This window comes from Crocuta crocuta, unplaced genomic scaffold (genome assembly GCF_008692635.1).
Source record: "Crocuta crocuta isolate KB4526 unplaced genomic scaffold, BGI_CrCroc_1.0 scaffold64, whole genome shotgun sequence".
Classification (NCBI taxonomy): Eukaryota; Metazoa; Chordata; class Mammalia; order Carnivora; family Hyaenidae; genus Crocuta; species Crocuta crocuta.
The window spans coordinates 14014387-14041291 of record NW_027530640.1 but is presented as its reverse complement, the minus strand read 5'-3'; the positions used below and the strand labels follow the sequence as shown (position 1 = coordinate 14041291).

General features: G+C 39.2%; 1 protein-coding gene across 1 annotated transcript in view; it reads right to left on the bottom strand.

The window, feature by feature from the left end:
- The window catches only part of NDFIP1 (Nedd4 family interacting protein 1), a 32752-nt gene extending 6275 nt beyond the window's left edge, over positions 1-26477 (bottom strand). Inside the window, exons 1-9 of the mRNA XM_077768905.1 lie at positions 26246-26477; positions 25798-25936; positions 19213-19297; positions 16522-16609; positions 11660-11790; positions 7362-7449; positions 6338-6462; positions 4355-4421; positions 2435-2540 (exon numbers count right to left, since the gene is read on the bottom strand). Of these exons, the coding sequence (XP_077625031.1) occupies positions 2437-2540; positions 4355-4421; positions 6338-6462; positions 7362-7449; positions 11660-11790; positions 16522-16609; positions 19213-19297; positions 25798-25936; positions 26246-26477 (1059 nt within the window). The 3' untranslated portion in view covers positions 2435-2436. The remainder of the gene's footprint in view (positions 1-2434; positions 2541-4354; positions 4422-6337; positions 6463-7361; positions 7450-11659; positions 11791-16521; positions 16610-19212; positions 19298-25797; positions 25937-26245) is intronic.
- Between the last annotated feature and the right edge of the window lie 428 nt (positions 26478-26905).

The window sequence follows — 26905 nt, the reverse complement described above, 5'->3', positions numbered from 1 at the left end:
AGAAATCTATTCCCTCAGGGTATTGCGGGCATCAATAGATTAGGGAAAATCTATGGGTGATTTGGGCACCCTCTGCAAGAAGGAGAACCATGGCAACCCAAAAGAATCTTTGGCAGGTAAGCGTTAAACATGAGGCTTAGGAATAGTTACCAATTATACAGGTATGGATATGGAAAGGAAAGAAAAAAGAGGACAATAGTAACTGCATAAAACTGCACAAAACACCTGGTAAGTCTCTTAAAGTTAGGATGTCCTAGACACAAAGACACATCATGGGCATTAGGGCCTTGGCCAGCAATGTCAATGCTAATCAATCTGTGTCCAGACTTTGTAACCTAATTCAAATTCAGGATATGACACACACTTTTAAACATGGAATAAAATATTCTTTAAATGTTTTATTTCTTTAAAAAACAGAAAAAAGGCAGCACATGTTGCACCCTTAGGGACTAAAATTTTCTTTCAAATCAAAGTACATACTACCTTGAAGAAATTTACTTTAACCAACATAAGCCTAAGTTCTTTGTATGCTTTAACTTTTGCAAAAAGTGCCTTATGAATATACTCCACCACACAGGTATCTGAGCTTATCTACCACTGTAACTTTGTTATTTACATCAATGCATTTAATTATACATATGACGTGCTTAATGCAGTATCTGATACCAAAAAAAGCTGAAAAATGTTATTACCATACCATAGTCTAAAAATTGATCATATTCAAGAAATGTTCATCATATTATTCTATTGCTTATTTTTTTTAGAAGATTTTGTTTTGAAGGAATCTCTACACCTAACATGGGGCTCAAACCCACAACCTCAGGATCAGGAGTGGCATGCTCTTCTGATGGAGTCAGCCGGGCATCCTGTTGCTTAAAAAATTTTAATGCTGCCTCACATCACCTGGCAAATTAATTATGGTGGCTACTTTCTTTTCTAGAGAGGCACACATCCTGATACTATCATGAATCTTCAAAACTGAGAACTCCACTCTTAGCATCTAATTACCTCTGTTAACTATGACTATCCAACAGCAAATAGAGAACAAATTACTGTTCCCAAAGGGTTAGCTTGCACTGAACCAACATGTCATTGGATTTTAAGGGCTGCTCTACGAATTCTACAGTTCCTCTGCAAATGGGCTTAGTATTCAAGATATTTGAAAACATTGTTTCAACTTGGCTTTGAAGTCTTGACCTTCAACACTCCTTTGATGTCCCTCGAGCAAGCTCCGTATTTCCTTGCCTCTATTTACACTCTTCACACTGTTTTTAGGTGATTCTGAAATCTACCTCACCCTATCCAATTTCCACTAGTAGAAATTCTACGTATCACTTAAGACTGATCTCTACTAGTACACCCTTTACAAAGCCTTGCTTGATCTTCAGGAGGTGCCCGGTTGGCCCAGTCAGAAGAGCATGTGACTCTTGGTCTCAGGGTTGGGAGTTCAAACGCTATGCTGGGTGTAGAGATTACTTTCAAATAAAATGTTTAAAAAACAAAAAACCCTCCAAAAAACCCAAAGCCTTGTCTGATCTTCAATTAACCTAGCCGCTAGGGTAGTTCAAAATTTCCCCTCCGCAACCCACCCATCCCAAACTTAAAGGAACAAACGGAAGTCCAAAAAGTTCTATTAGATCTTGCTACCAGGGGGACTCTCTCTTTGGCATACTCTTTCCCAAGATTCCATAGCTCTTCCTTTTTGCAGCTAATGATGGAAGATGGAACTCAGCTCTGGAAAAAACCTAATGGGAATCAGAGAGGAGCCTCAGCAGGGCTTAGTCCTCCTGATCTAGGGAGGAGAAAAGGCCCTTTTCCCCTTCCTTTCCTTGGGTTTAACCCTCCTTACCACCAGAGTGGTGATATCACAGTGTGAACCTGAGGAAGGGCACCAGGAAAGTCTCCCTGACTAATTTTAAGAGATGGAAGCCTTGGTGGACTTGTAAGTGGCCTAGGTGAAAGGAGTTCCTAAAGCAGACAATGGTTTCTTTCCATTGGACCTCTGGGGTTTGGGGGACCTATGTAATTAGAACCAAGTGATTAACCTGAAAGGCTCCTTCTCAATACCATCCTCTGGATCTGGTGCAACAATAAGCAGTGGCTTCTGGATTCAAGAGTCAAAGATCTTGGACCCCGCAGTCACAGCCAAATATCCTCGCTTCCCAATGACCACGAAGACCCCTGCCTCTTTTATACCATCAGTACATGAGATACTGTTTCCTCCGATGGTAGTTTTTCTAACTTGCCCTTTTCAACAGCTTTTAATGAAAACACTCCTTACTAAACTAGAAACTGCCAAAAAGGCAAGGACTATGGCTTCCTTACTTTCTCTATGTTTCCTACTACAGGGGGCATACTATACTCTGAATGTGGAGAAAAAGTGGAAATGTATCACATGATTATACTGGGACTAGAATAAAGTTTTGTTTAATACCTTTAATAAATAAAGAGAACTCTGGTCCTAGGAAGATTTGAGAAAGTTTCTGGCATCTTCCGAACTTTTGCATAATTGATAAATCCTCTGAGAAACAGGAGAAAACCTGATTTAAAAAAGAAAAATCAAGAATGAATTTATAATTTCTGTATTAAGTACCCCCTCCCCACAGAAATATCCCTCTTGATAGCACAATTTCATCATTTTTCTGCTAAAAGTTATCAAAACATGAGCAATTTCCAAAGGATTTCCATACAGCACTTTCCATTTGTTATTGAGAAGACATAAATCTTGAGAGCTCAAATGAAAGTCTTTTTGTACATTCAGAATCTAATTGGTCTAGGGGAGCCTGGGTGGCTCAGTTGGTTAAGCGTCCGACTTCAGCTCAGGTCATGATCTCACAGTTCGTGGGTTTGAACCCCGCGTCAGGCTCTGTGCTGACAGCTAGCTCAGAGCCTGGAACCTGTTTTTGATTCTGTGTCTCCTTCTCTCTCTTTGACCCTCCCCTGCTCATGCTGTTTCTCTCTGTCTCAGAAACAACACATTAAAAAAAATTTTTTTTAATAAAATTAAAAACAAAAAAAGAATCTAATTGGTCTAAAAGAGAAATAAAAAATAAGATAGAGCTAAACATATACATTTGATAACCTCACTGAAAGGCATTATGAAAACCTACCTTCTGGGTTCCAAAAAAGTATTTGAACAAAATTAACTCCAAAATAAGAAGACAAGTTATAAAATATTTTTCTCAAAAAAACAAAACAAAAACACCCATTCTTTGTCATATTTTTTTTCTGTCAACTGTACATACGCTCTGTCCACTAGGTGTCAGAATCCCCTTACCTATTACAGCAATTCTTTTTATATATTTTTTGTTTTTGTTTTATACAGCAATTTTTCTATTCTCAACTCTAAACTCAACTTCTCTATATTCTTAAAAAATACATATACAAGTAGGGTTCACTCTGCCCTTTATTTACCAGGCACCGAAGGAGTGAGGCGGATTTTGTATGTCTATACCAGAAGCTATTTACNTTTTTTTTTTTTTTAATGTCTTTATTTTATTTTGAAAGACAGAGACAGAGAGTGAGCGAGGGAGGGGCAGAGAGAGGGAGACACAGAATCTAAAACAGGCTCCAGCCTCTGAGCTGTCAGCACAGAGCCCAACGCGGGGCTCGAACTCACGGACCGTGAGATCATGACCTGAGCCGAAGTCGGATGCTTAACTGACTGAGTCACCCAGGCGCCCCTCATCTCTGAGTCTTAAGAGACATTTTAAAAACACGTTTACGGTGATATAATTCACGTATCATAAAGTGCATTGGTTTAATGTATACTGTTCACTGGCTTTAATTTTAGTATAGATATAGAGCTGTACAACCAAAACTATTATCTTCACTTCAGAACGTTTTTATGACCCCTAAAAAAAATCTGTACCCATTCAGCAACCACTCCTCATTCCCATTCTGTTTGGCACCAAAAGTAGTAAGCGACCAGAGATGGAGGTTACCCCATCACGGGCCGGGATGCAGAATCCTGGTGGAAACGAGTGGCTACCATGGAGTGGATACTTACAACCCCACTCAGGTCAAGGGGTAGTGTCATGTGGAACCCCTTTGTCATGATTACTCTCAAGGGGAAAAATACTCACAGACTATAAAGTCACTGGTCACCCAGGGGAAACCTGAGATGTAGGTGTGAATGGGTTAGGAAAAACCCACCACCTAGAGATCTTTTATTAACATGCTTGTTACTCTGATGTTGACAACAACCAAATCTTTAAGAAATATTTTAAAATCATACTCACTATTGCTAGTATACTACTATATTGTGAGCAAGATGAGGGTTTACTAAAAGCAATTTTACTTCTAAAATTTAACAATATCTTTTCTCTCCTTTGTCTATATTAAAAGCACTTACCTAAAACCAGGAACACCCACCAGAGCCAGTACTGACCATCAAAATACCCAGGGAAATAGGTGGAAAACTAAAAAATAAAGCAAATTAATATTACAATAGCTTAGCAAATATAATTATACATTTTAACATAAGGGCACACAAAACACAAGACTTCTGCATACTAATGCTATCATTTAGCTCCTGTAATTTTTTTAAGTGAAAATATTTTATATGATACATATATCATGACCTGAAATGGTTATGATATATGCAGATACATTTCCTTTTATGGAAAGGCAATCTTGAGATATGATTTTGGCTTTATAGACTCTTTATGTTAAAGTGCTCAAGTCTGTTTATTTTTTAAAAGATTGGGGTGTTTTTTTTGGCCCACATATTATCTATCCTTCTAGAAATATGTTTTGATGACCTTTTGACTTTGCTTAGCCAGTGCCAAAACCAATTATTTTGCTCCTATTCTTTCAGCTGTGCCTTCACCTTGCAAGCTTTATTATGTACATCACAATAATCTGATTCCTTTGGCAAATATTGGCCCATTCTAGCCAATGGGAAATGAGGAGTGGTACGGTCTCCTTGCACAAGGAGAGCAAAGCCAGAGAAAAAACAGCTGTCTGTCTTCTGCTGAGCACTGCTGGGCTGCTGCTGTGATGCCTGCAACTGCGATGGCCGTTTTCACCCTGAGGGAGGAGCAGCTGTACTAACTATCATCCCTTAGGATGTCAATGACACACTGATCTAACTATCCTCCGCGTCAGGACTTGTTTTCATGGGAACTAAATTTGTTCCACTGTTTCTTAGCCATTTTGAGCTCCGTTTTCGGTTACTCACAGACCAAGCCATCCTGATACAAGCTGATTCAGTTAATTCAGTTTTAAAATTTAGTTAACTCTGAAAATTTTAGTTAAAAAAAGATCCGTAACTAATTTTATCCCTGTTTTCTACAGGGGGCTTCCATGTCCAAGAATTTAAGACTGTCTCAGCATTAAAATATAGCATTTTATTTTCTAATAGAATCACAATTTAAGACTTAGAAGGAATGAGAAACCTCTTTAGGGCTCAGGCTCTCAACCTGAAGGCCGTGACTCAGATGAATATATATTAGTCATCTCGAGGAAAAGTCCTTAACTTTTACCAGGCTCTCAAAGGAACTTGGAATCCTAAAAATGTTAACAACTCATTAGAATAAACAGATTTGAAAACCTCCAGTCATTACTCAACACCTATTAAATAGCTCATAATGCCAATTTATGATAGATACATTGATTTTCTCTATGAAGCTGACAAAAGCAATAAACTTACCCTGAAATCACAGTATACTTTAAGACACTAGATCTTTTAAAGTAAAATTACTTCGGCAATTGTGACTACCTGACAACTCCCAAATCATTGAGGATTTCTCTCTAATATACTGTAGAGATAAGTAACATGCCCTAAGGGAGGAGCACTTGTTAAACAGTTTCAGCTCCTAGACATTTTGGCATAACCACTGATGCTACTGATAAACCCCAGAGGGGAAGGAGGAAGAGAGTGCCGAAGAGAGGGAGGAAGGGGGGAGAAACAAAGCGAAGGCAAGAGGGAAGAAGAAAGGTAAACCAAAGCTTTAGTAGAATGAGAGGAATGCCCGTTTTTAATGAGACACCAAAGAAGTGTTACCTTTTTATCATAAAATAGCTCATTTCAGAACAAACACATATATTATCCTATTATAAACATTAAAAGCAGAGAAAATAACCTGTGAACAACCTGTAAGATAGATGTCTTGGGATCACCAATATTCACTAGATTTAAGTGTAAAACTTGCATGAACAGCCAACTGCAAATGATTTAGGTTCAACTTCATGAAACCAGAATAAAGACAAACCTAAAATCATTTTAAATGTACAGATAATGCAAAGCAACAACACATGAAAAAAAATCAAATATTCAAAGTTACTCTACTTCTTGTTTCTCTTCAGAGTCTATCTTTTCTGGTAGACAACTTACCCTGACAATCAGGATCCACTTAATTAGAGAGAGACCAAATCCTGAAATGGCCCCATACCTTCCTGCAGCTGAGGTGGTCAGGCAAAAAGATAGGAAAAATCCAATCCAGTTAAAGAGGAATGCCACTGTACAGGCAGAGAAGGAAAAAAAAAAAACATGTCAGACAGGTCCTGTTATTGTGGCCAGAGTGCCTTCTACACTTGATTTTGCTTAACGGGCTTTTCCAAGGATAAAAGATAGCCCAGCCCACCTACCATAACACTTCCCCTACCTCCAGAAAACATCCATTCTCTGTCTTCCTCCCAAATGCAAACAAGAAAACATCTTCTCTCAATACCAGGTGTTACACTATTCTGTCTATTGCTATTCACTTTCAAAAATGCCTTAATAGTCACCAAACTGTATACATATGACTTGTGCCCTTTTATGTGTTACACTTCAGTAAGTAAAATGATCTGATTCAAGTTATTCATCGTCCTACTTCTATGAATCTTGACAGCTACATAACGCCACCTCTAAATATTTCCTTTATATGTTACCTTTTTAATACAGCAAATTAAAAAAATGGTTGCTCACTTCAAAGTGACACTCATGGAGAGATGAATGCAAAATAATATCAAGGAGGGGAAAAAAAATCAGCTAACTTTGATCTGTCAGAAATTAGAAGCTTGCCAAAAGAGGAAAAAATCCATCAGACTAAGGCCTTTAATTCCTACTCTACAGGTCAGGTCTGAGTAGGAGTAATGCTAAGGATCCTTGCAGACCTAAAAGATGAGGCTTATTTCACTCATGTAAAAATACAGCATCCCAATAACTACTTCAATTATATTTTCTATAGATATAAGACAGACAGAAGGAATATTAAGAAAAATGTATTAAGAAAAATGCCTGAGTAAAAGGCATCAAATACATACAATGTATTAAAAATATTAGTTCAACTAGTCATTTTAATTCAGTCAGATACAGCCATACTGCAAAGCGCTCTGGCTGGTAAGAGGTGGTTCTGCTATGTGTATTTACTTACTGAAAAAAGTTAACATGAAAATCCCATCATTTCCTATCCTCAGCTGGTCAGCATCATCAAAGTCATCCCGACCCACAAAGTCTTCATCCTAAACGAAAAGAGCAAAGTAAATTCAAAATGCATTCTTTGTAGGCAAATGAAAGGCATCAGGAAAAATAAGGAAAGGGATAAAAGTGAGTACCAAGGAGAAAATTTACTGCTTTGGCTCAATTTAAAACGATGGGCATTAAGGTTCAGTATGTGTTAAAAATTTCATTTTGTCTTTTAAGTAAAATTAGAGAAGAAGCAAATCTTTCTTTTATCTCTATACCTTTCTAAATGAATTGTTCATTTTATAACCCAAATTCTTTAAGAATACACTTCAAAAATTATAAAGTTCAAAGAGAAGTATTCATTCAAATATATCTAAAGATAAGATATATATTTGGCTTACATTCTAGAATGAGTGATCCAGTACCTGCTAAGGACCTAGATATTAGTAACCCAGGACCCAATTAAGGAGTTCAAATGCTTTTTTGAGACATGGGAGAAAAAGGGTAGCATGATCACACACGAAGAGGCTATGGGGTTGCCCAGTGTTCCCCTCCATAACCATTTTGTTCGCATTGGCATATAGGTCTGAAACAACCTCACTCCCACACTTACCAGCAGACAGGATCCTCTCCATCCTACCTTGAAAACATATTAATCCAAGTCTAGGAGGAACAGGATCCTCACCAACATGAACCATGTGCCCCACCTTTTCAAATGATGTACCTTATGTGTTGAAATATTGAAAAATATATGAATATACACTTAAAAGTAAAAGCTACATTTGTACACAGTCCAATGAAGGTTCCTCAAATGAAAAAAACAAAAAAAAAAAACTTTAGGGACAATCCAAACTCATCCTACACAGACAGAATGGGGCTGGGAAATCCGTAACAAACTATGGTTCACCAAGGGAGGGTGTACTGGAGAAACGGAAATGTCAGAGGCAGTTTCCATTTCAAACTTAACACATTTCCTCCCTATTAGAAATTTTTACAAGAGGGGCACCTGGGTGGCTCAGTTGGTTAAGCATCTGACTTTGACTGAGGTCATTATCTCACAGTTCATGGGTTTGAGCCCTGCATCTGGCTCTGTGCTGATGACAGCATGGAACCTGCTTGTAATTCTCCCCCTCCCTCTCTCTCTGCTGCTACCCTGCTAGTGCTTTCTCTCTCAAAATAAACAAACTTAAAAAACAAACTTAAAAAAAAAAAAGGAATGGCACCTGGGTGGCTCAGAATCTGACTTCGGCTCAGGTCATCTTCTCATGGTGAGTTCAAGCCCTGTTTCAGGTAAGCCCTGCTTCTCTCTCTCTCTCTCTCTCTCTCTCTTTCTCTCTCGCTCACTTGCACCCTCTCGGAAGGAAGGAAGGAAGGAAGGAAGGAAGGAAGGAAGGAAGGAAGGAAGGAAATCTTTACAAGAATGTGTTTGTTTTGTTTTTTAAAATACTGACTACCAGTTTCTGACTTCATATTAGGAAAAATAAAACTGTGCCTAACTAGAAACTAATTGGGTTTTTTTTGCATAAATACTCAAAGATATACTACAGAAAGACATGGAAGTAATTTCTAGTAATACTGCAGGTGCCTTGAGTCTGATGCTTAACCAACTGAGCCACCCAGGTGCTCCTTGTGGGTGCCTTCTAACTGTTTTTCCTGTCCTTGGTATCTTTACTATCGGATTCCTCCTAAAAACTATTGCTGGGTTAATGTTTCTAAGACACATTACTTGTCTTATATCCCTGCTCAAAAGCTTTCAAAGATTCTGTGTGACCCACATGTAAGTCTAAATGCCTCATCCTAGCATTCAAAACATTCTCCAACCTATAGTCTGGTCACACACTCTTTGTCCAAGCAAAATCAATTACTACATTCACAGACCCTGCCCTACACCGGGCTAAATTCAGGTCTGCTTTCTGGGCTTTTCCCTCTGGAATGTTCTTATCCATCAAAACTCAGGGCCCACTTCAAATCCCATCTCCCCCACAATCACACAGTAAGAAGTCACAGTTCTTAATGCTCACTACACCTGTGCTGCTTAGATATTGGTATTTGGGGGCCTTTTCCCCAGCTATCTTTAAGTTCTTATATAGTAAGAGTACTGCTTTATTCAAAGCTTCCTACCTATCCATTACAAAATATATAGCACACTATATAAAAAAGTGGTCTAGGGGGGCCTGAGTGGGTCAGTCAATTAAGCATCTGAATTTGGCTCAGGCCATGATCTCACAGTTTGTGAGTTCGAACCCCACATCAGGGTCTGTGCTGACTGACAGCTCAGAGCCTAGAGCCTGCTTCAGACTCTGTGTTTCCCTCTCTCTCTCTGCCCTTTCCCTGCTCATGCTCTGTCTGTCTCTCTCTCTCTCCCTCAAAAATAAATATTGAAAAAAAAAGTGGTCAATGTTTGCTAAATAATGTTTAACGAGTTCCTAAATAGGTACACTTGTCAAATGAAAGTATTCTAAGGAGTTCTGTTATTAATTAGAGCTAATCTCCTGGTCTATTTCCATGGGACAGTTACCATATAGTCTAAGAGAACTACTGAATACACACAGGACTTTGGAGTCTAGAACTCCTGGGTATGACTCTCACCTATGCTACTTATTACCTATTATGATCCGGGGCAAATTAGTTAACATCTCTGGGCTCACCTTTTGCATTTGTAAAATGGGGATAATATCATCTCTTCCTTGCAAGGCTGCTGTGAGGACTGGAAATAAGATAATAGAAACTGAGCACATGCCAAGCATGTGGGTTCACTTCCAGTATTGTACGAAGACTGTTTTGCCCTTAGACAAGGAGCCCCTTGAAGCTTGGTAGTTTCTCCCTGGCAACTACAAGAACTGAGCACACACTACCATACGGAGTCAGCCTAGACTAGGCTTATAAACTACTATTTCTATCAAGCAGTGGTTTTAGGAACCCCACTCCTCATAGTAGGTACAGTCTGTCAACAGGCCTCTACCCTAAGGCCTGACCTTCTGGGGCCACTGCCCAGGTTAAACTGCTGCTTTTGTTCTTACTGTTCACTCTAGTTTCCTCTTGGGATGAGTCTGGAACCCTGACTGCCCCTACTCTGCATTTTCCCAGTATGTGGCCCAAGGCCCTACCTGCATCAGCTTGAACCAGGATGAGTATTTATGAAACCACAGTCACTTGCAGGTCTGACATCAAGAACAAAATCTCCCACTGGCTTTCATCATACCCAGCTATGGGATCTGAATTCACTACGTCCTCACAGACAGAGGAGTGATCTGGACTGCTGGTGGCATGAGGCTCATCTAGACAATTGCTGGGGCCCTGTTATAAGTTTTATACATTTAATTCTATCAAGTTCAACTTGTTCTCTCCATAAGTCTCCTTATCTACCTAATACCAAAATATGAAGTGTGTAGATCAAAGCAAAGTCAGTGTATCTCCTAAATCAGCCCTTGCTCTAAGACAATTCAGTTAGGGCAGGAGAACTGAGAAAATGGTGGTAGAAGGAGATATATAGGGAAAATTTAAGCTGGGATGACTAGTGATTTTTTGCTGGTTTGTACCTTTTCCTACATCATTTTCTGGAAGAGGTAAGAGTTTATTATCTCAAAAGAAAATAGTACTTGTTTTTCAAAAATAGCTGTACAAGAAACTAAAAATAGAACTACCATACAATACAGGAGTTGCACTCCTAGGTATTTTCCCAAAGGATACAAAAATACAAATTCAAATGAGCACATGCACCCCCATGTTTATAGCAGCATTATCAACAATAGCCAGACTATGGAGAGAGCCCAAATGTCCACTGACTGATGAATGACTCAAGATGTGGTAGGTGTGTGTCTAGCCACATAGATGGAGCTAGAATGTATTATGTAAGCAAAGTAAGTCAATGAGAGAAAGACAAATACTCATATGTGGAAGTTAAGAAACAAAACAGATGAACATATAGGTGGGGGACAAAGAGGGAAACAAACCACAAGAGACTCTTAATGATAGAGACCAAACTACGGGTTGACAGAGGAGGTGGGTGGGAGATGGGCTAGATAGGTGATGGGTACTAAGGACAGCACCTGCTGTGACGAGCACAGGGTGCTATATGTTAATGACAAATCACTGACTTGTACACATGAAACCAATATTGCATTGTATGTTAACTAAAATTTAAATAAAAAATTAACTCTACTTTTATGAATTAGTACAATCATAAGTAATATATCAAAAGTGGGTAATGAAGAGAATCTAATTCCCATCAAGCAGCCAGCAAGTAACATGGTAAATTAGACTTACTCTTCCAGGAACCAAGGGGATAGTAGCTTCAGCCTTGGTTCTCTCAGCTTCATCATAACTGGGCAGTGTTGTTGCCACATTGTAAGATGGAGGCTTTGGAAATCCGGATTCATCTTTGTAGTCAAAATACGCTGCAGAATAAAAAGGAAGTCACAATTACCTGACCATTAGCTAAACTCAGAAAAAGATGATTTCCACTCACTCTGGGAAACAAAAACCTGCCATGTCTCTAAGAGTACATATAGAATAACTGAATCGAACTGTTTATATAAGAATATAAGAGATTGAGGATGATTTTTAAATTTATCCACCTTTTAATTATTTAGACAGATTCATTTACTTCACTGTGCCTTCCCTACCAAATGCCTCCGAACACTCTTTTCAACTGTTACATGGTATGTTCACAAAAGGCACTCAATACTAGTAGTGGTATAAAGACAACATTTAAGCCAAAAATATATCACCTGCGTGTCTGTAAGCTGTACCATAATTTCCTCCATTTATAAAGAGGAAAGCCAACTTAATAAAAAAGTTAAAATTCATTTCTTACAGGTTTATTCTGGCACTTTGATTCTTACCCATTAGTTTGAACATGTACTGTTTTCTATGATGTGCCTAAGGTAAACAATTCAGTTACAGAGCCATCATTTATCTAAATTAAATCTTTTACCTCCTCTTTTTAATGTATCTTCATTCTCATTAACTCCTATTATAAGGAACTCAATATTTATTAGAAAAGATCTATTTAAAAAACTATTAAATTTCTACACCATTTTTTAAAAAACAAGCATTTTGAAAAAAGTCGTATAGTTCATCAAGATTATCATTTTTCTTTTTTTCCTTCCTCTGGTTAATTGTAACTAACTTCCAATTTTACTGTAATATATTACTGAAATCATCACTCAATACAATTCACCTCATTAACAGAAAAAAGAAGTAAAATTTTATTGTATTCACATGGACATTTTAGAAAAAGCACTTTACACAATTCATCACCTACTGATAATAAAAACACTTAACAAATTAGGAATAAAAGAAAACATGCTTAATTTGATCATTAGCCTCTACAAAATACCTAGAGTCAATATCATAATTAACTGTAAATTTTTAAAAGCTTTCTCCCCTAAGATTAGAGAATTAGACCAAAATGCTTACTCTCACTACTAATCAAACATAACCTTTAAGACTCTACTAGTTGCTGTAATGTGGCAAGAAAAGGAAATACAAGACAGAGGTATTAGAAGAGAAGAAATAACTGTTCTTAATCATGGACAATGATTATAGACCTAGAAAATTCAAGAGCATCTACAGATAAGCTATTAGACTTAATATAGGAATTTAGCAAAGTTTCTGCAAATAAAGTCTCTGAATGGATAGAAACCATCAATTGTACTTCCATATACCAGCAACAAATAGAAAGTAAAATTATATATGGACCATTTTTTACAACAACAGGAGGAGTAAATCTAGTGATAGATATGCAAGTTCTCAATGTCGAAACCTACGAAATACTACTAAGAGAAATTAAAGAAGAGCTTAATTAGATGGAGAGATGTATCATGTTTACAGACTGGAAGCAATATTATAAAAATGTTAATGCTCTTCACTGATCCCCAGATTCAGGGCAATTCCAACTACAATTCTAGGAGAATTACTGTTTGTTTTGTTACAGTTTATGGAAACTGACAAGCCTATTTAATTGTAAAATGTATATGGAAATGCAAAAGGCCAAGAAAAACCAAAGCAGTCTTAAAGAAGCAAGTAGTTAAGTCTGAAGGCCCTATATTACCAGATATCAAGATTATAAAGCTGTACAATTAAAACAGTAGGGGATGGGCATAAGGATCATAAACAGACCAAAGAACAGAATACTGAGTCCAGGGGCGCCTGGGTGGCTCAGTCCATTAAGCATCTGACTTTGACTCAGGTCATGATCTCACAGTTCATGGGTTCAAGCCCTATGTCGGGCTCTGTGCTGACAGCTTGGAACCTGGAGCCTGCTTCGGACTCTTTGTCTCCTTCTCTCTCTGCCTCCCCCCTGCTTATGCTATGTCTGTCTGTCTGTCTCTCTCTCTCTCTCTCTTTCTCTCTCTCTGAGTCCAGAAACAGATCCACACATATATGGTCACCTGATTTACAACAAAGGTGACACTGCAGGACAGGGGAGAAAAAGCGGTCTTTTTAATAAATGGTGCTATACCAACTGCCTATCCATACAGAAAAACAAATTAACCTTGACCACTATCTTACACTAAACAGAAAAAAACAGTATCAGATGGAATACAAATCTAAATGTGAAAAATGAAATATTAAAGCTTTTAGAATATAGGAAAATGTGTTACTGAAACTAAAGCTGCCACCTAATCCAAGTTGTTTTTTCCATGTTAAAACTGCTTTTTAAAATACAAGCACACACATACGTTATAATACACACATTAATGTAATACAAACATATATAGTAGTATAATACATAAATATGTACATTCTAAAACACTGCATAATCTTCTATCAAATTTCTTTTTATTTCTCATCAAATCAAACTGTTATTACAAACAGAAATGTACAATTTAAATTAGCCCACTGCCATAGTAATTCTGAATACATGAATAAAACTGATATCTACTACCTTAAGTTGAAGAAAATTAAGAACATGTTTATTTTCCTTCAATACACATACTCCTATAATTTTAGGTTACCAAGAAAAGTTTAATGACAATCTTTCAAGTTTATCTAGTACAATTCACAACAACAAACAGCCAGTATCTGTTAGACTGTTCAATTTATATACCACAAATGAAAATAGGTAGAGTGTGCAAAACAATGATTTGTGCTCTTTTTTCCCCTACCAACATGCGTCATTTTGTTTCTAATCGCTTTCCTCATAAACGGACTAACAGGTACACACAGTCAGCATTTATCTAAAAAAAACACAGCAATGTTAATTTAACAACAAAGGGGGGAAAGGCCATTTAAACCATTTTTGAGGTTTCCTTTTCAAAAAAGTAATGGAAAATCCCAGTTCATAAATAAAAAATTAATGTTCTTGAGTAACTTATGATCCCTAAAAACAGATTTCCCTGAAACTTCACTTATCTGAAACTCACAAAGCTCAGTAGAGACTCAGGAAGTTAAAAGTTTGGTTGTTTATTTTATTTTATGTTTATGTATTATATATTATTTATGTATTTTATTTGTTTGTTTTAAAGGCCTCTATGTAATTAGACGAGAGACTAACTTTATATAGTTATGCATGACACTATTCTTCAGGCTCTATTCTAGAAGTAGTTTACCTCCACTTTATCCCCAATCTCAAGAAGCTTTGGTATTTGCTGTTGAGACCCACAGCAAGATTAACAAAAACAAAAGAGAAAGATTAAAGGGACTTTGTAAGGACAGCTATGGGAAATACTATCTGACAGCTAAGGGAGAATTTGATTCTTGAATCAAAGTTCTACAAATCTCAGTGAATAAAGGCATTACTATGGAATAGAATACCTTCCAGACAATGTTTCTGATCGCAATCCCTAAATCACAAGAAAAGATTTAAACAAAGAATATGAGATATAAGTGAATAAGGGAGGGAAGTGTTTGAGAAGATCTGTATCGAAAATGATTGTTAAGTTTTTATAATTACAGAAAGCACGAACTCAAATATTCAGAAATAAATTACCTCTTAATGATTTGGGGTAGCTAAATATAAAGGACTTTTATCATTAATAAAACAGGAACCAAACTTATTAGTGAGTTAAATTTTCAGTGGATGTATTTAATGGATAACCAGTACTTATAGTCTGGGTAGAAATGAGTAAATACGGTGTGGCTTTGGTGTTTGCATCTTAATTTGATTCCAGGAGACACCCTAGAATTCTTCAAAAACCTGAAGTCCGTATTGTTAGTTTTTAGATGCTTACAAATAAAAGAATCTTAATTAATACAATGACACAGGGTTCAAAATTTGAAGCCAGAGTAGAGGTAAGGAGCTTTATGACCCGTGTTCTTTTTAATTATAATGGCAGCCTCAGGGCCACAGAGACTACCAACAAAATTAATCCCACATCAACTGACAAGAGCCCCAAATACTGTATTGAAAAGGATTATGAGGCTGTTTGGATAACTGCTGTCTTCAACTTGCCTATCTACCCTGGCAGTAGGATGGGTTCAATGGTGGCACCATGAACCATTTCACGCCACCTTTCTCTTTTAAAGAAAATGAAGAGGTTCCATCGAAACTGATCAGTTTTCAGCAATTAAAGTACAACTGCTTATCAGGAAGCTTTAAACTACCAAAGTCAACTACTGGGATTTTCTTTCTTTTCCCCATCTCTTNCTTCTATATATATATATATATATATATATATATATATGAAAATTGAAGAGATAATCTGGCATAAAATGTGAGGATGAAAGATTATTCAAGGAGGGCTTGAACTATGAGGGACATTATGAAAGAACTGAGAGACTTCTAGTCTTTTTTTTTAATTAAGAATTTACTAGCACAAAAGAAATCAACCAAATGTACTATGTTCCAGGTCATAGGCACTAAAATCACAAAGAGCAAAACAATTAATGAGAAAACTACAAAAAGAATAAAAATCAGGTGAGCACCTAGTTCCTGAATTTCCACTTCCTTTTTATGAAGGGTCTACTGGAATGAAATTGAGTTCCATAACCATACTGACATGGAGTTTTCAGTGTTTTTCAGAACGGTAACATGAGTTTTTTCCACTTTCGGCTACAAACCACAAACAAGGTCAAAGACTTGTTAAGGAAAGCTGAAGCGAAGGCAAAGACAAACACATACTGGACAAGTCTCTGGCTAAGCGCATTTCGAGAGTTCAAGAGTCACCTTGCGGGTTACCTACCTGCACTCTCTGCAGAGATGCTGCTGTAAGGTGGAGGAGCATCACCTACAGCCTGTTCTGGCTCTCCAGGCTCTTCCTCATTCTGCAACTAAATAAAAATTCCACATTTTAATCCAAATATAAATTAGAGAAGAAACGGAAAACTGGAATAGGCTTTCTGGAATAGCTTTCTGGAAAGCTATCTGGCAATGTGTTTCAAAAACCTTAAAACATACAAATCCTTTACAAAGTACTCTACTCTCAGAGAGCCCAGGTGGCTCAGTTGGTTAAATGACTTTGGCTCAGGTCATGATCTCACAGCTTGTGACTTCAAGCCCTGCATCTGGCTCTGTGCTGTCAGCTCAGAGCCTGGAACCTTGCTTTGGATTCTGTCTCTGTCTCTCTCTTTCTGCCCCTGTCTTTCCCCCACTCATGCTCGCTCTCTCTCTCTCGTTCTCTCTCTGTCTCTCTGTCTCTGTCTCTCTCTCTCAGGGGCAAAAAAAGGTAGATATTAATGTTACTGTGGCAAAACACAGAAACAACCAAAATTCCAATCATGGGGGACTTATTAAATAAATCATAGCTTATCTCACAAAGGATTACTAATCACCCATAAAAATAAAATTTGATGGCTTGAATGGGTATAACATAATTTGGTTCTGAAAGACAGATACTGAAGACAAGAAAGTTAAAATGATAGACATCTACAGTTTACACTGTTTATCTCTAGTTGATACAATCATAAGGGAATTTTTTCCCTTTCTGTTGTTTATACATATATTTGAATTTTTTGTAATGAACATTTACCACTCATTCAATTTTTTAAGTTAGAAAAAAAATCTAATAGTCATCTGTTGAAACAAATATAAATTACAGCAAACCAAGGTTTACCATTATATTCAGCTTGCATGTAGAAATTAAATCTTAAAAAATTGAGACATTTATGAAAACATTAAATTCTACATATTTCTACATATAACCTCCATCAGTAAATCTCCCTCTTTCCTATCTCAGAGACCTCCTCGGTCAAATCTACAACCCCAGTTACTCCAAATAACTCACACTGAAGGTGTAAGTTATTTACAGCCAATCTGGACAGTCCACCCAAATTCATCTTCATAAAACAAAGACAGCTGATTTGATTCTTTTTTTTTTTTAATTTTTTTTTAATGTTTTATTTATTTCTAGGAGAGAGAGAGAGAGACAGCGTGAGCAGGGGAGGGTCAGAGAGAGAGGGAGTCACAGACTGAAACAGGCTCCAGGCTCTGAGCTGGCAGTCAGCACAGAGCCCGACGCGGGGCTCGAACCCACGAACCGCGAGATCATGACCTAAGCGAAAGTCGGACGCTTAACCGACTAAGCCACCCAGGCGCCCCAACATCTGATTTGATTCTTACAGTGTGACAATACACTACAGATCATTTAAAAAGAGAACTGGCTGAGAAGGGGGGCCAATCTGGAAAGTAATTACTGTATTTACAGATATAACTGACCTGGTTCCTGCTATGTGCCAGCCCAGTGTAGAGAACCAACAGAGCCGCTCGTAAAATACACAGCCTTCTAAACCAACTGTTACAAAAAACCTCTATCTTTGAGACAGGAAAACAGAGAGCCTGACCTGTGGTAACATGCAGTAGAGCTCCCTAATTCCTTAAATTTTAACTCACCATCTCAGTCTCCAATCGTTATGTGATTCAAAATCAGAAGCTAACAAAATATTTGATTAATACTGCGATGTATTCAGGAGCGCCTGGGTGGCTCAGTCGGTTAAGCATCCAATTCTTTGTTTCAATTCAGGTCATGATTTTGAGTTCCATGGGTTCGAGCCCCACATCAGGCTCCATGCTGACAGTGCAGAGCCTGCTTGGGATTCTCTTTCTCCCTCTCTCTCTGCCCCTTCCCGCTTGCTCCCTCTCAAAATGAATAAATAAAAAATTTTCCTTTTAAAGAAAGCATATAGGACGATTTAGCTATAGTAAAGCCATGTGATTCTGGGACAACAAATCAGTAAATTAGTTAGAGTTCTTGGGAGCACCTGGGTGGCTCAGGCAGTTTAAGTGTCTGACTCTTGATTTCAGCTCAATGTTTACGGAATGAAGCCCTGCATTAGACTCCACAGTGATAGCACAGAAGCTGCTTGGGATTCTCTCTCCCTCTCTCTCTCTTTTTTAAAAATGTATTTATTTATTTGAGAGACAGACCAGGGAAGGGGCAGAGAGAGAGGGAGACAGAGAATCTGAAGCAGACTCCACAATGTCAGTGCAGAGCCCGATGTGGGACTTGAACTCATGAACCTTGAGATCATGACCTGAGCTGAAGTCGAACACTTAACCAACCACCCAAGTGCCCCTGGAATTCTCTCTCCCTCTCTTTCTACTTCTCCCCTGCTCAAGCTCTCTCTCACACACAAATTAAAAAAAAAAAAAAAAAAAAAAGACACTGGAATAGTATTTTTTAAAAATATATAAATTGAGCTCCTGGGGGCCATGGCTCACTTGCAATACTTTTTTTTTTTTTATGGTTTTTTTTTTTCTGAGAGAGAGAGAGCACACAAGTGGGGGAAGGGCAGAGAGGAGGGAGGACAGAGGATCCAAACCAGGCTCTGCACTGACAGCATCCAGCCCGACACGGGGCTCAGAGTCATGAACTGCAAGATCATGACCTCAGTCAAACTCAGAGTCTCAACCCACTAAGCCACATAGGCGCTCCTACTTGCAATACTTCTAACATCATTAACATCATATGAACCTCGAGATAGGGTATTCTCAGGCTACTCCCACATAACCACTTTTGTGCCCTGAGAATGTCACAAAAGAGTCAGCAGCAAAAACAGAGTCAAATATGGACTTCACAAGAATGTTGCCTTAATATACTGCAGCCAGTAATGTTCTTTATTTAAACTTAGCTTGGTATTTTTGACCCGTTTTATATTTCCTGAGCTGGGTCATATAATCATGTTACCTCTGCATAATTTAGGGTTTAGAAAAGAAACATGACAATTCTGAGAAATACAGAAGTCCAAAGAATAAAGAGATCTTACATGCCAGTATCTATGAGATAGGCTGCCTGTCTCCTAGCAACCCAGAGATGTGAAATTTGATCATTCCATACCAGGGTAAGAGATAACAGAGCAAAGAAACTCCAACTGTCTCAGAAACTCCCATTTTCTCTTTGGTGAGAAAAAACCCCAAACACTTCCAAGTAAAGTTTTTTGCTTCATTAAAATTCACTGCTTTAGGGGTGCGTGGGTGGCTCAGTTTGTTGGGCATCGACTTCAAATCAGGTCATGATCTCACGGTCCATGAGTTTGAGCCCCACATCGGGCTCTGTGCTGACAACTCAGAGCCTGGAGCCTGTTTCATATTCTGTGTTTCTTTGGTCTGTCTCTGCCACTCCCCGGCTTGCGCTCTCTCTGTGTCTGTCTTCTCTCAAAAATAAATAAACATTAAAATTTTTTAATTAAAAAAATTTTCACCACTTTAGAATCATGTACTAATACCATTTCCAAGTAAAATAAAAAATGACAAAAAACATCATGACGATGGAGGCTCCATACTCTGGGATGATCCCAGGACCTCACTGTTTAGGCTTCCCAACACTGGCTTATTTTTATTTTCTATTTGCTGGTCATAAGTGTAGGCTCCATCAAGAATTGTGTTTGAAATACTACCAGGTGGAAAAAAAGAGAGGCAACCACCTGCAACAAGTATTTAGTGACCACCACCTGTGTGAAGAATAACTTGCTAAGCAACATAATCCCTAAGTATATATGTTTTTACATTGGGGGGCATCTATGGCCATTAATTTGGCTCTGCCAGCCAAACAAATCAGGCACTCACTAACAAGGTGGGTGGGCTGGGATGCAGGCTAGAAGTACAGCAGAACTATAAGGCTATCAAGCTGGTTACTTGGTTCCAAACTGTATTTTCAATGTTCCTCTTTTCTATCCCTGGGAATCCTTCCTGCGTAGCCCTCTCTGCCACATCCTTGAGGCTCAGGGGTCTTCAGACTCCCTACTGAGACTCTCTGAGAGAATAAGGGTCATTGTCACTTTGGGCCCAGTGTTGGAAAGATACCCAGTCTCTTTTATGAACAAGGTCAGTGGGAACCTAAGCCCAACCTGTCACAGAATCCTGGTTGTAGGGGACAATGTGAAAGGCAGGCAGGGTTGGAAAGTGGTGGCACCTTCGGCTCTCTCCCTACTGTGCTACCCCATGTGGTGGGTAAGAGATCCTTTGATTCTTTATCTATGACAGATAATAGATACCTGTTGGGGACTGATTCTTGTCTTAACAATTCTTCTGATCAATTTCACTTATCTCTAAATAAGACTTAAATGGCACTTTTCCCCCAAACAGAATTATACAATTACCTATCCATGCCATATAAAATACTGAGTTTAATACAAAACTACCTAAAACTACCCAGGTCTCCATCCTTGAGAGAGGAATAATCCAATCATCTGAAAATCTGGATGGCCTTTCTCATTACCACCCCCAACTGTACCCTGGCTCCCACTTTCCTTATTACCCATGTTCCACTCCATACTCTAAACAGACTCGGTTACGGCTCCCTAAAAGAACTCTAAAACTCTTCCGTGTTCCCACTTTGCATATTAAAATCTGCTGTGGTACCTCTTGGCCTTGATCACTTTCTATTTTTTAATATGTACCTACAAATAGATGCTAATAATGTTTTTGTCCTCCAGGTTTAGCCAGTGAAATACAGCACATCTACCATAAAGGCTGTGGTGACTCCTTACTACATTCCACTGTGTCCTATCTATACTGTTGCTATCAGAAAGAAATACATGGTATTTTACCTAAACAACAGTTTAAGGAATCTCCATACAGAAATCATATATAGCTCTAGTTCTTTTTTTTTTTTTTTTAATTTTCAATGTTTTATTTTTGAGAGAGAGAGAGACAGCATGAGCAGGGGAGGGTCAGAGAGGGAGGGAGACACAGACCTGAAACAGGCTCCAGGCTCTGAACTAGCTGTCAGCACAGAGCCCGACGCGGGGCTCGAACCCACGAGCTGTGAGATCATGACCTGAGCCGAAGTCGGACGCTTAACCGACTGAGCCACCCAGGCGCCCCTAGCTCTAGTTCTAATAGAAGCAAACTTGAATTTAACAAAAAATTTTTAAAAAATTTGTATTAATGTATATTTATGTTTGAGAGAGAGGCAGAGTGCAAGTGGGGGAGGGACAGAGAAAAGGAGACACAGAATGTGAACCAGGCTACAGGCTCCTAGCTGTCAGCACAGCACAACACAGGGCTGGAACTCATGAGCTGTGAGATCATGACCTGAGCCACAGTCGGACATTTAATCAACTGAGCCACTTGGGAATCCCTCTCCACCTCTTATTTTAATGGGTAAACTTGTTCCTAACAGTCCACAGACTGGGGCACTCATTTATTCACTTGTTGAGCTTCCACATGTGCCAGCCACGAGGAGCAGAGTGGGAAACACGGCAGATGCAATGAGGACCTCCTGGAGCTCACACGCTGGTGAGGAAGACCCACCATAAAAGGGCTTCCCAGTGAACTGAGGGTTGCAGCGAAGCCCAGGGCACCATGGGAGTTAGATGATAGGGACCTATGGAGCCTGAGAGATGGGAAGGCTTCCCAGAAGAGATAGAGTGTATATTCCTAATGAGTAGGGAAAAGAAGGTAGCATTTTAAAGACACTTACACTCTGAAGGTTTAAATTCTTATCTGAGTTCCTATCCCAACAAAAAGGCCTCATCACCCCTCTCCTCTGAGTGGTTCTAAAGATGGTCTTCCATTGAGAAATGAGCTGGGGTTGTTTATTTATTTGGGGGGGGGGAGGACAGAGAGGGAGAGAAAGAGCGAGAGCGAGAGCGAGAGAGAGAGAGAGAATCCCAAGCAGTGGAGCCCAAGGTGGGGCTTGACTGCACGGAACGGTGAGATCATGACCTGAGATGAAATCAAGAGTCTGATACTTAACCGACTGAACCACCCAGGCACCCTGAAATGAATTGTTTTTAAGCAACATCACAGTCAGAGCAAGGATTAGGCCTAAGTAAGGGTCAACATTTATGAATGTACTGGATGAAAGTACCTAAAGGCACTTGAAAGTCATTGTTGGGGGCGGGCGGGTAGGTCAGTCAGTTAAGCATCCGACTTCAGATCAGGTCATGAGTTCACACTTGTGAGTTGGAGCCCTGTGCTGTGCTGACAGCTCAGAGCCTGGAGCCTGCTTCGGATTCTGTGTCTCCCCCTCTCTCTGCCCCTTCCCCACTCTCTCTGCCCCTTCCCCACTCATGCTCTGTCTCTCTCTCCCTATCTTTCAAAAATAAACATTATAAAAATAAAAACTTAAAACAAAAGCCATTCTTGGTTTGTAATTACTCAGGATGGGAGAACAAAAATCCCTACAAAAGACCCATAAAGTCTTATACATGACAAAAGGTACCAAAATATACCTCATAATTCACACAAATACAACAAGCGTGTGGAAAATAACGCTGAACTAGTCAATAAATCCATAAAGTTACAAATATTTGCACCATTCATTTTTTCTTCTTGGTTGGGTCCTATTTAAACAGCAAGAAAAAAAAAAAAGAAAAAGAAAAAAGAAAAAAAAGGAAAAAAAAATAAACAGCAAGAAAATTCCTTTATGTTTTAAATCCCTTCTTTAGTTATTAACAGTAAGTCTCAGAAAACCCTCGAACAATGCCTAAACTCTAGCTTTAAATGTTACTACTTCCAATTTTAGAGTTAAATTCTAAATCTTTTACCTTAAAATGCAATTTTTAAACCTCTCATTACCAGCCCACTACTTCTGCATACTCTAAATCCTACCAAATGAGACAGTATAATTAACAGAAAATAAACAAGCACTTTTCTTGAGGTAAACAACTGAGTGTGCATTTTACTCGGTTATTCAGAAATAGCCAAAGTTTGTGGGGTGCCTGGGTGGCTTAGTCGGTTGAGTGCCCAACTTCGGCTCAGGTCATGATCTCGAGGTTCGTAGGTTCAGGCTCTGTGTCAGGCTGCCTGCTGTCAGCACAGAGCCAGCTTCATATCCTCTGTCCCCCACTCCTTCTGCCCCTCTCCCACTGTTTCTCTCTCTCTCTCTTTCTGTCTCAAATATAAATAAACTTTATAAAAAAAGAAATAGCCAAAGTTTGTGAGGACTGGAAATTCTATTGTACGTAGCCTCAGATTTTTAATTGCATACTGACTGTAAATTGTACTGTTCTAACATCAACAAATTCTTTACATTCAAGAACAATTCTCTATTATATTGCTAGTAATTAGAGGATGACATTTAAAATAAGATAAATACTTCTAATAAAGAGAAACTTAAAATCTAATTTAAAAACTGGCACAGAGGGGCAGCTGGGTGGCTTAGTAGAACATGCAACTCTTGATCTTGGGGTTGTGAGTTTGAGCACCATGTTGGGTGCAGATATTACTTTAAAATAATAAACAAATAGGCAAAGACTTTAAAATTTCTTTTTAAGTTTATATACTGATTGAGAGAGAGAGAGAGAGAGAGAGAGCATGCAAGCGAGGGAGAGGCAGAGAGAGAGAGAGGAGAGAGAAAATCCCAAGCAGGCTTTGTACTACCAGCACAGAGTCCAACTAAGGACTTGAACTCTAAAACCGTGAGATCATGATCTCAGCCAAATAGGACACTTAACCAACAGAGCCACCCAGGCGCCCCAGGCAAAGACTTTCAGTACACATATCTCCGAAGAAGACACACAAATGAGCGGTGTACACAAGAATCTGAATATCATTAGTCAACAGAGAAATGTGAAATCATACCAAGAGATATTACTTCTAACCCACTAGTATGGCCATAAAAAAATAAAAAAGGAAAGTAACAAGTGTGTTGAGTATGTAGAGAAATTGGAACCCTCATACACTGCCAGTAGGAATGTAAAACGGTGCAACTGTGGAAAACTTTGGCAGTTCCTCAAAAAAAAATTAAACACAGAATTATAAAAAGATCCAGCAATTCCACTCCTAAGTATATGCCCAAGAGAACCAAAAGCAGAGTTCCAGAGAAAAACTTGTACATGAATATTCATGGCAGCATTATTTTTAATAGTCAAAATGCTCATCAATTGATGAATGGTATATCCCCCCCCAAAAAAATACTGATGACACAAACAAAAGAGAAATGTAGCTTAAATTAAATCTCCTTACAGCGTGCAGCCCACTGATAGACACCTCAAACATGCAGACCGTGATCTTAATCAAGGAACTCATGGCTGCCTTAGTGCGTTAATGTTTTTGTTTTATTAAAGACTAAAAGTAATTTTATCTTAACAGCAGCCAGCCTCTCAAGTTCTTAAAAGCCCTACTTCCAAAATTCCTTAGAAACCTACTTTATCTCTACCCATCTCCCTCCACAAACTTAAAAATATTTAATCACTTACTCCTCACAACTCCAGTGCAGCTCTTTCTGCCCACAGGTCCTGCCCCCCCCTCCCCGCTATAATAAAATCACCTTTTTGCACCAAAAAAAGTCTCAAGAATTCTTTAGCCATTTGCTCACAAAACCCACTTCATCATTTCATCACTGATACATGCCAGAATGCTGAGGAACCTTGAAAACAATATGCTAAGTGAAAAAAACCACTCACAAAAGACCACGTATTTTATGATTCCATTTATAGAAAATGTCCAGAAACAGCAAATCCAAGAGAGACAGAAAGATGAATAGTTGCCAGGGGCTAGGGAAGGAAGGAAGGGGGTGTAACTGACTGCTAATGGATCCAGGTTTCTTTTTGGGTGATAAAAATGTTCTGCAATTAGACAGTGGTAATGCTTTCACACCTTGTGAATATAGTCAATGTCACTGAACTGTACACTTGAAGAAGGTGAATTCTGTGGTATATGAATAACCACAGAATAAAGTATTCTCAAAATAAAGTATTCTCTAATTGTGAAAAGGCAAATTTACATAATGTAAATTTTATTTGAAACAAAACTGAGGGGTACCTGGGTGGCTCAGTCGATTGAGCATTTGACTTTGGCTCTGGTCATGATCTCACGGTTTCTGAGATGGATCCCCACATGGCGGCTCTCTGTTGTCAGCACGGAGCCAGCTTTGGATTCTATGTCCCCCTCTCTCCCTGCCCCTCCCCTGCTTGTGCTCTCTTTCTCAAAAATAAATAAACATTAAAAAAAAAAACTCTTTCAAAAAATAAAATAAGACTGAAGAGCACTCTGCACGCTCACTGGCTTGCTCCTGCGTAGGTCCTTCTGCCCATACTACCCATACCACCACCACCACGCCTGCCAATAGGGAGACCTTGCACTTTGCAGGCTGGCCAGTGCGGCAACCGCATCACCACCAAGTTCTGGGAGGCGATCAGCGATGAGCCTGCCAATGACCCTCCCAGCACCTACCACAGCGACCTCGACTTGCAGCTGGAGCAAATCTGTGTGCACTACAAAAGGGCCACAGGTGGTAAGTACGTGCCCTGTGCTAGGCTCACTGACTCGGAGCCAGGTACCGCAGAGTGCGTGTGTTCATGGCCCTCCCGGCAAATCTTAAGGCCAGATAACTTCATCTTAGGTGCTGGGAACAACTGGGCCCAGGGTACTATATGCAATGGGCAGAGCTGGCCGACTGGGTGCTGCTGGATGTGGTGAGGAAGGGGGCTGAAAGCTAGGACTGACTGCAGGCCTTCCAGCTGACCCACTCCCTGGGGGAGGGACTGGGTCGGGGATGGGCACCCTCCTCATCAGCACCATACGCCGGGAGCACCCCGACAGGATCACGAACACATTCAGCACGGCGCCCTCAGCCAAGGTGTCAGAGAGGTGGTGGAACCCTACACCAGCACCCTCTGGGTCCACCGGCTGGTAGAAAACACAGATGAAACTTACTGCATTGATAGCAAGGCCTTGCTTCTGTGACCTCTGCTTCAGATCCCTATACCTAACCACATCCACATGGTGGCCGAGAGCTGATACCGAATAAAGCATGGACGCTGTGTGAACTCTGTATTCATAACCTGTTCTCTGACAGCCATGGCTCTGTGTGTAACCATGTCTCTTGTTCTTTTTCCTGCCATGACCTCACATGTGCCCAGATAACACCATTAAAGCATTTAAAGCATTTTCATAGTGGGGGAAGAAAACTGAAAATTAACTGCGCCAAATCATCATTCTCTTGCTCCATCAATGTCTATGCTCATTAACAGGAGACAATGGTCCTGATCCTATCAGTATCCACAGTTCTTAACATGGAACATGTACTAAGTTGTGAACAGACAAAAATAAAGAAAAGTAACAGTGAATTACAAATTCATTGTAGTAAAAAAAAAAAAAAAATCCTTAATATTCTCTGTTCCTGACAAGAAAAATATTAGCATCAAGAAATCAAAACAGTTTAGGGCACCTGGCTGGCTCAG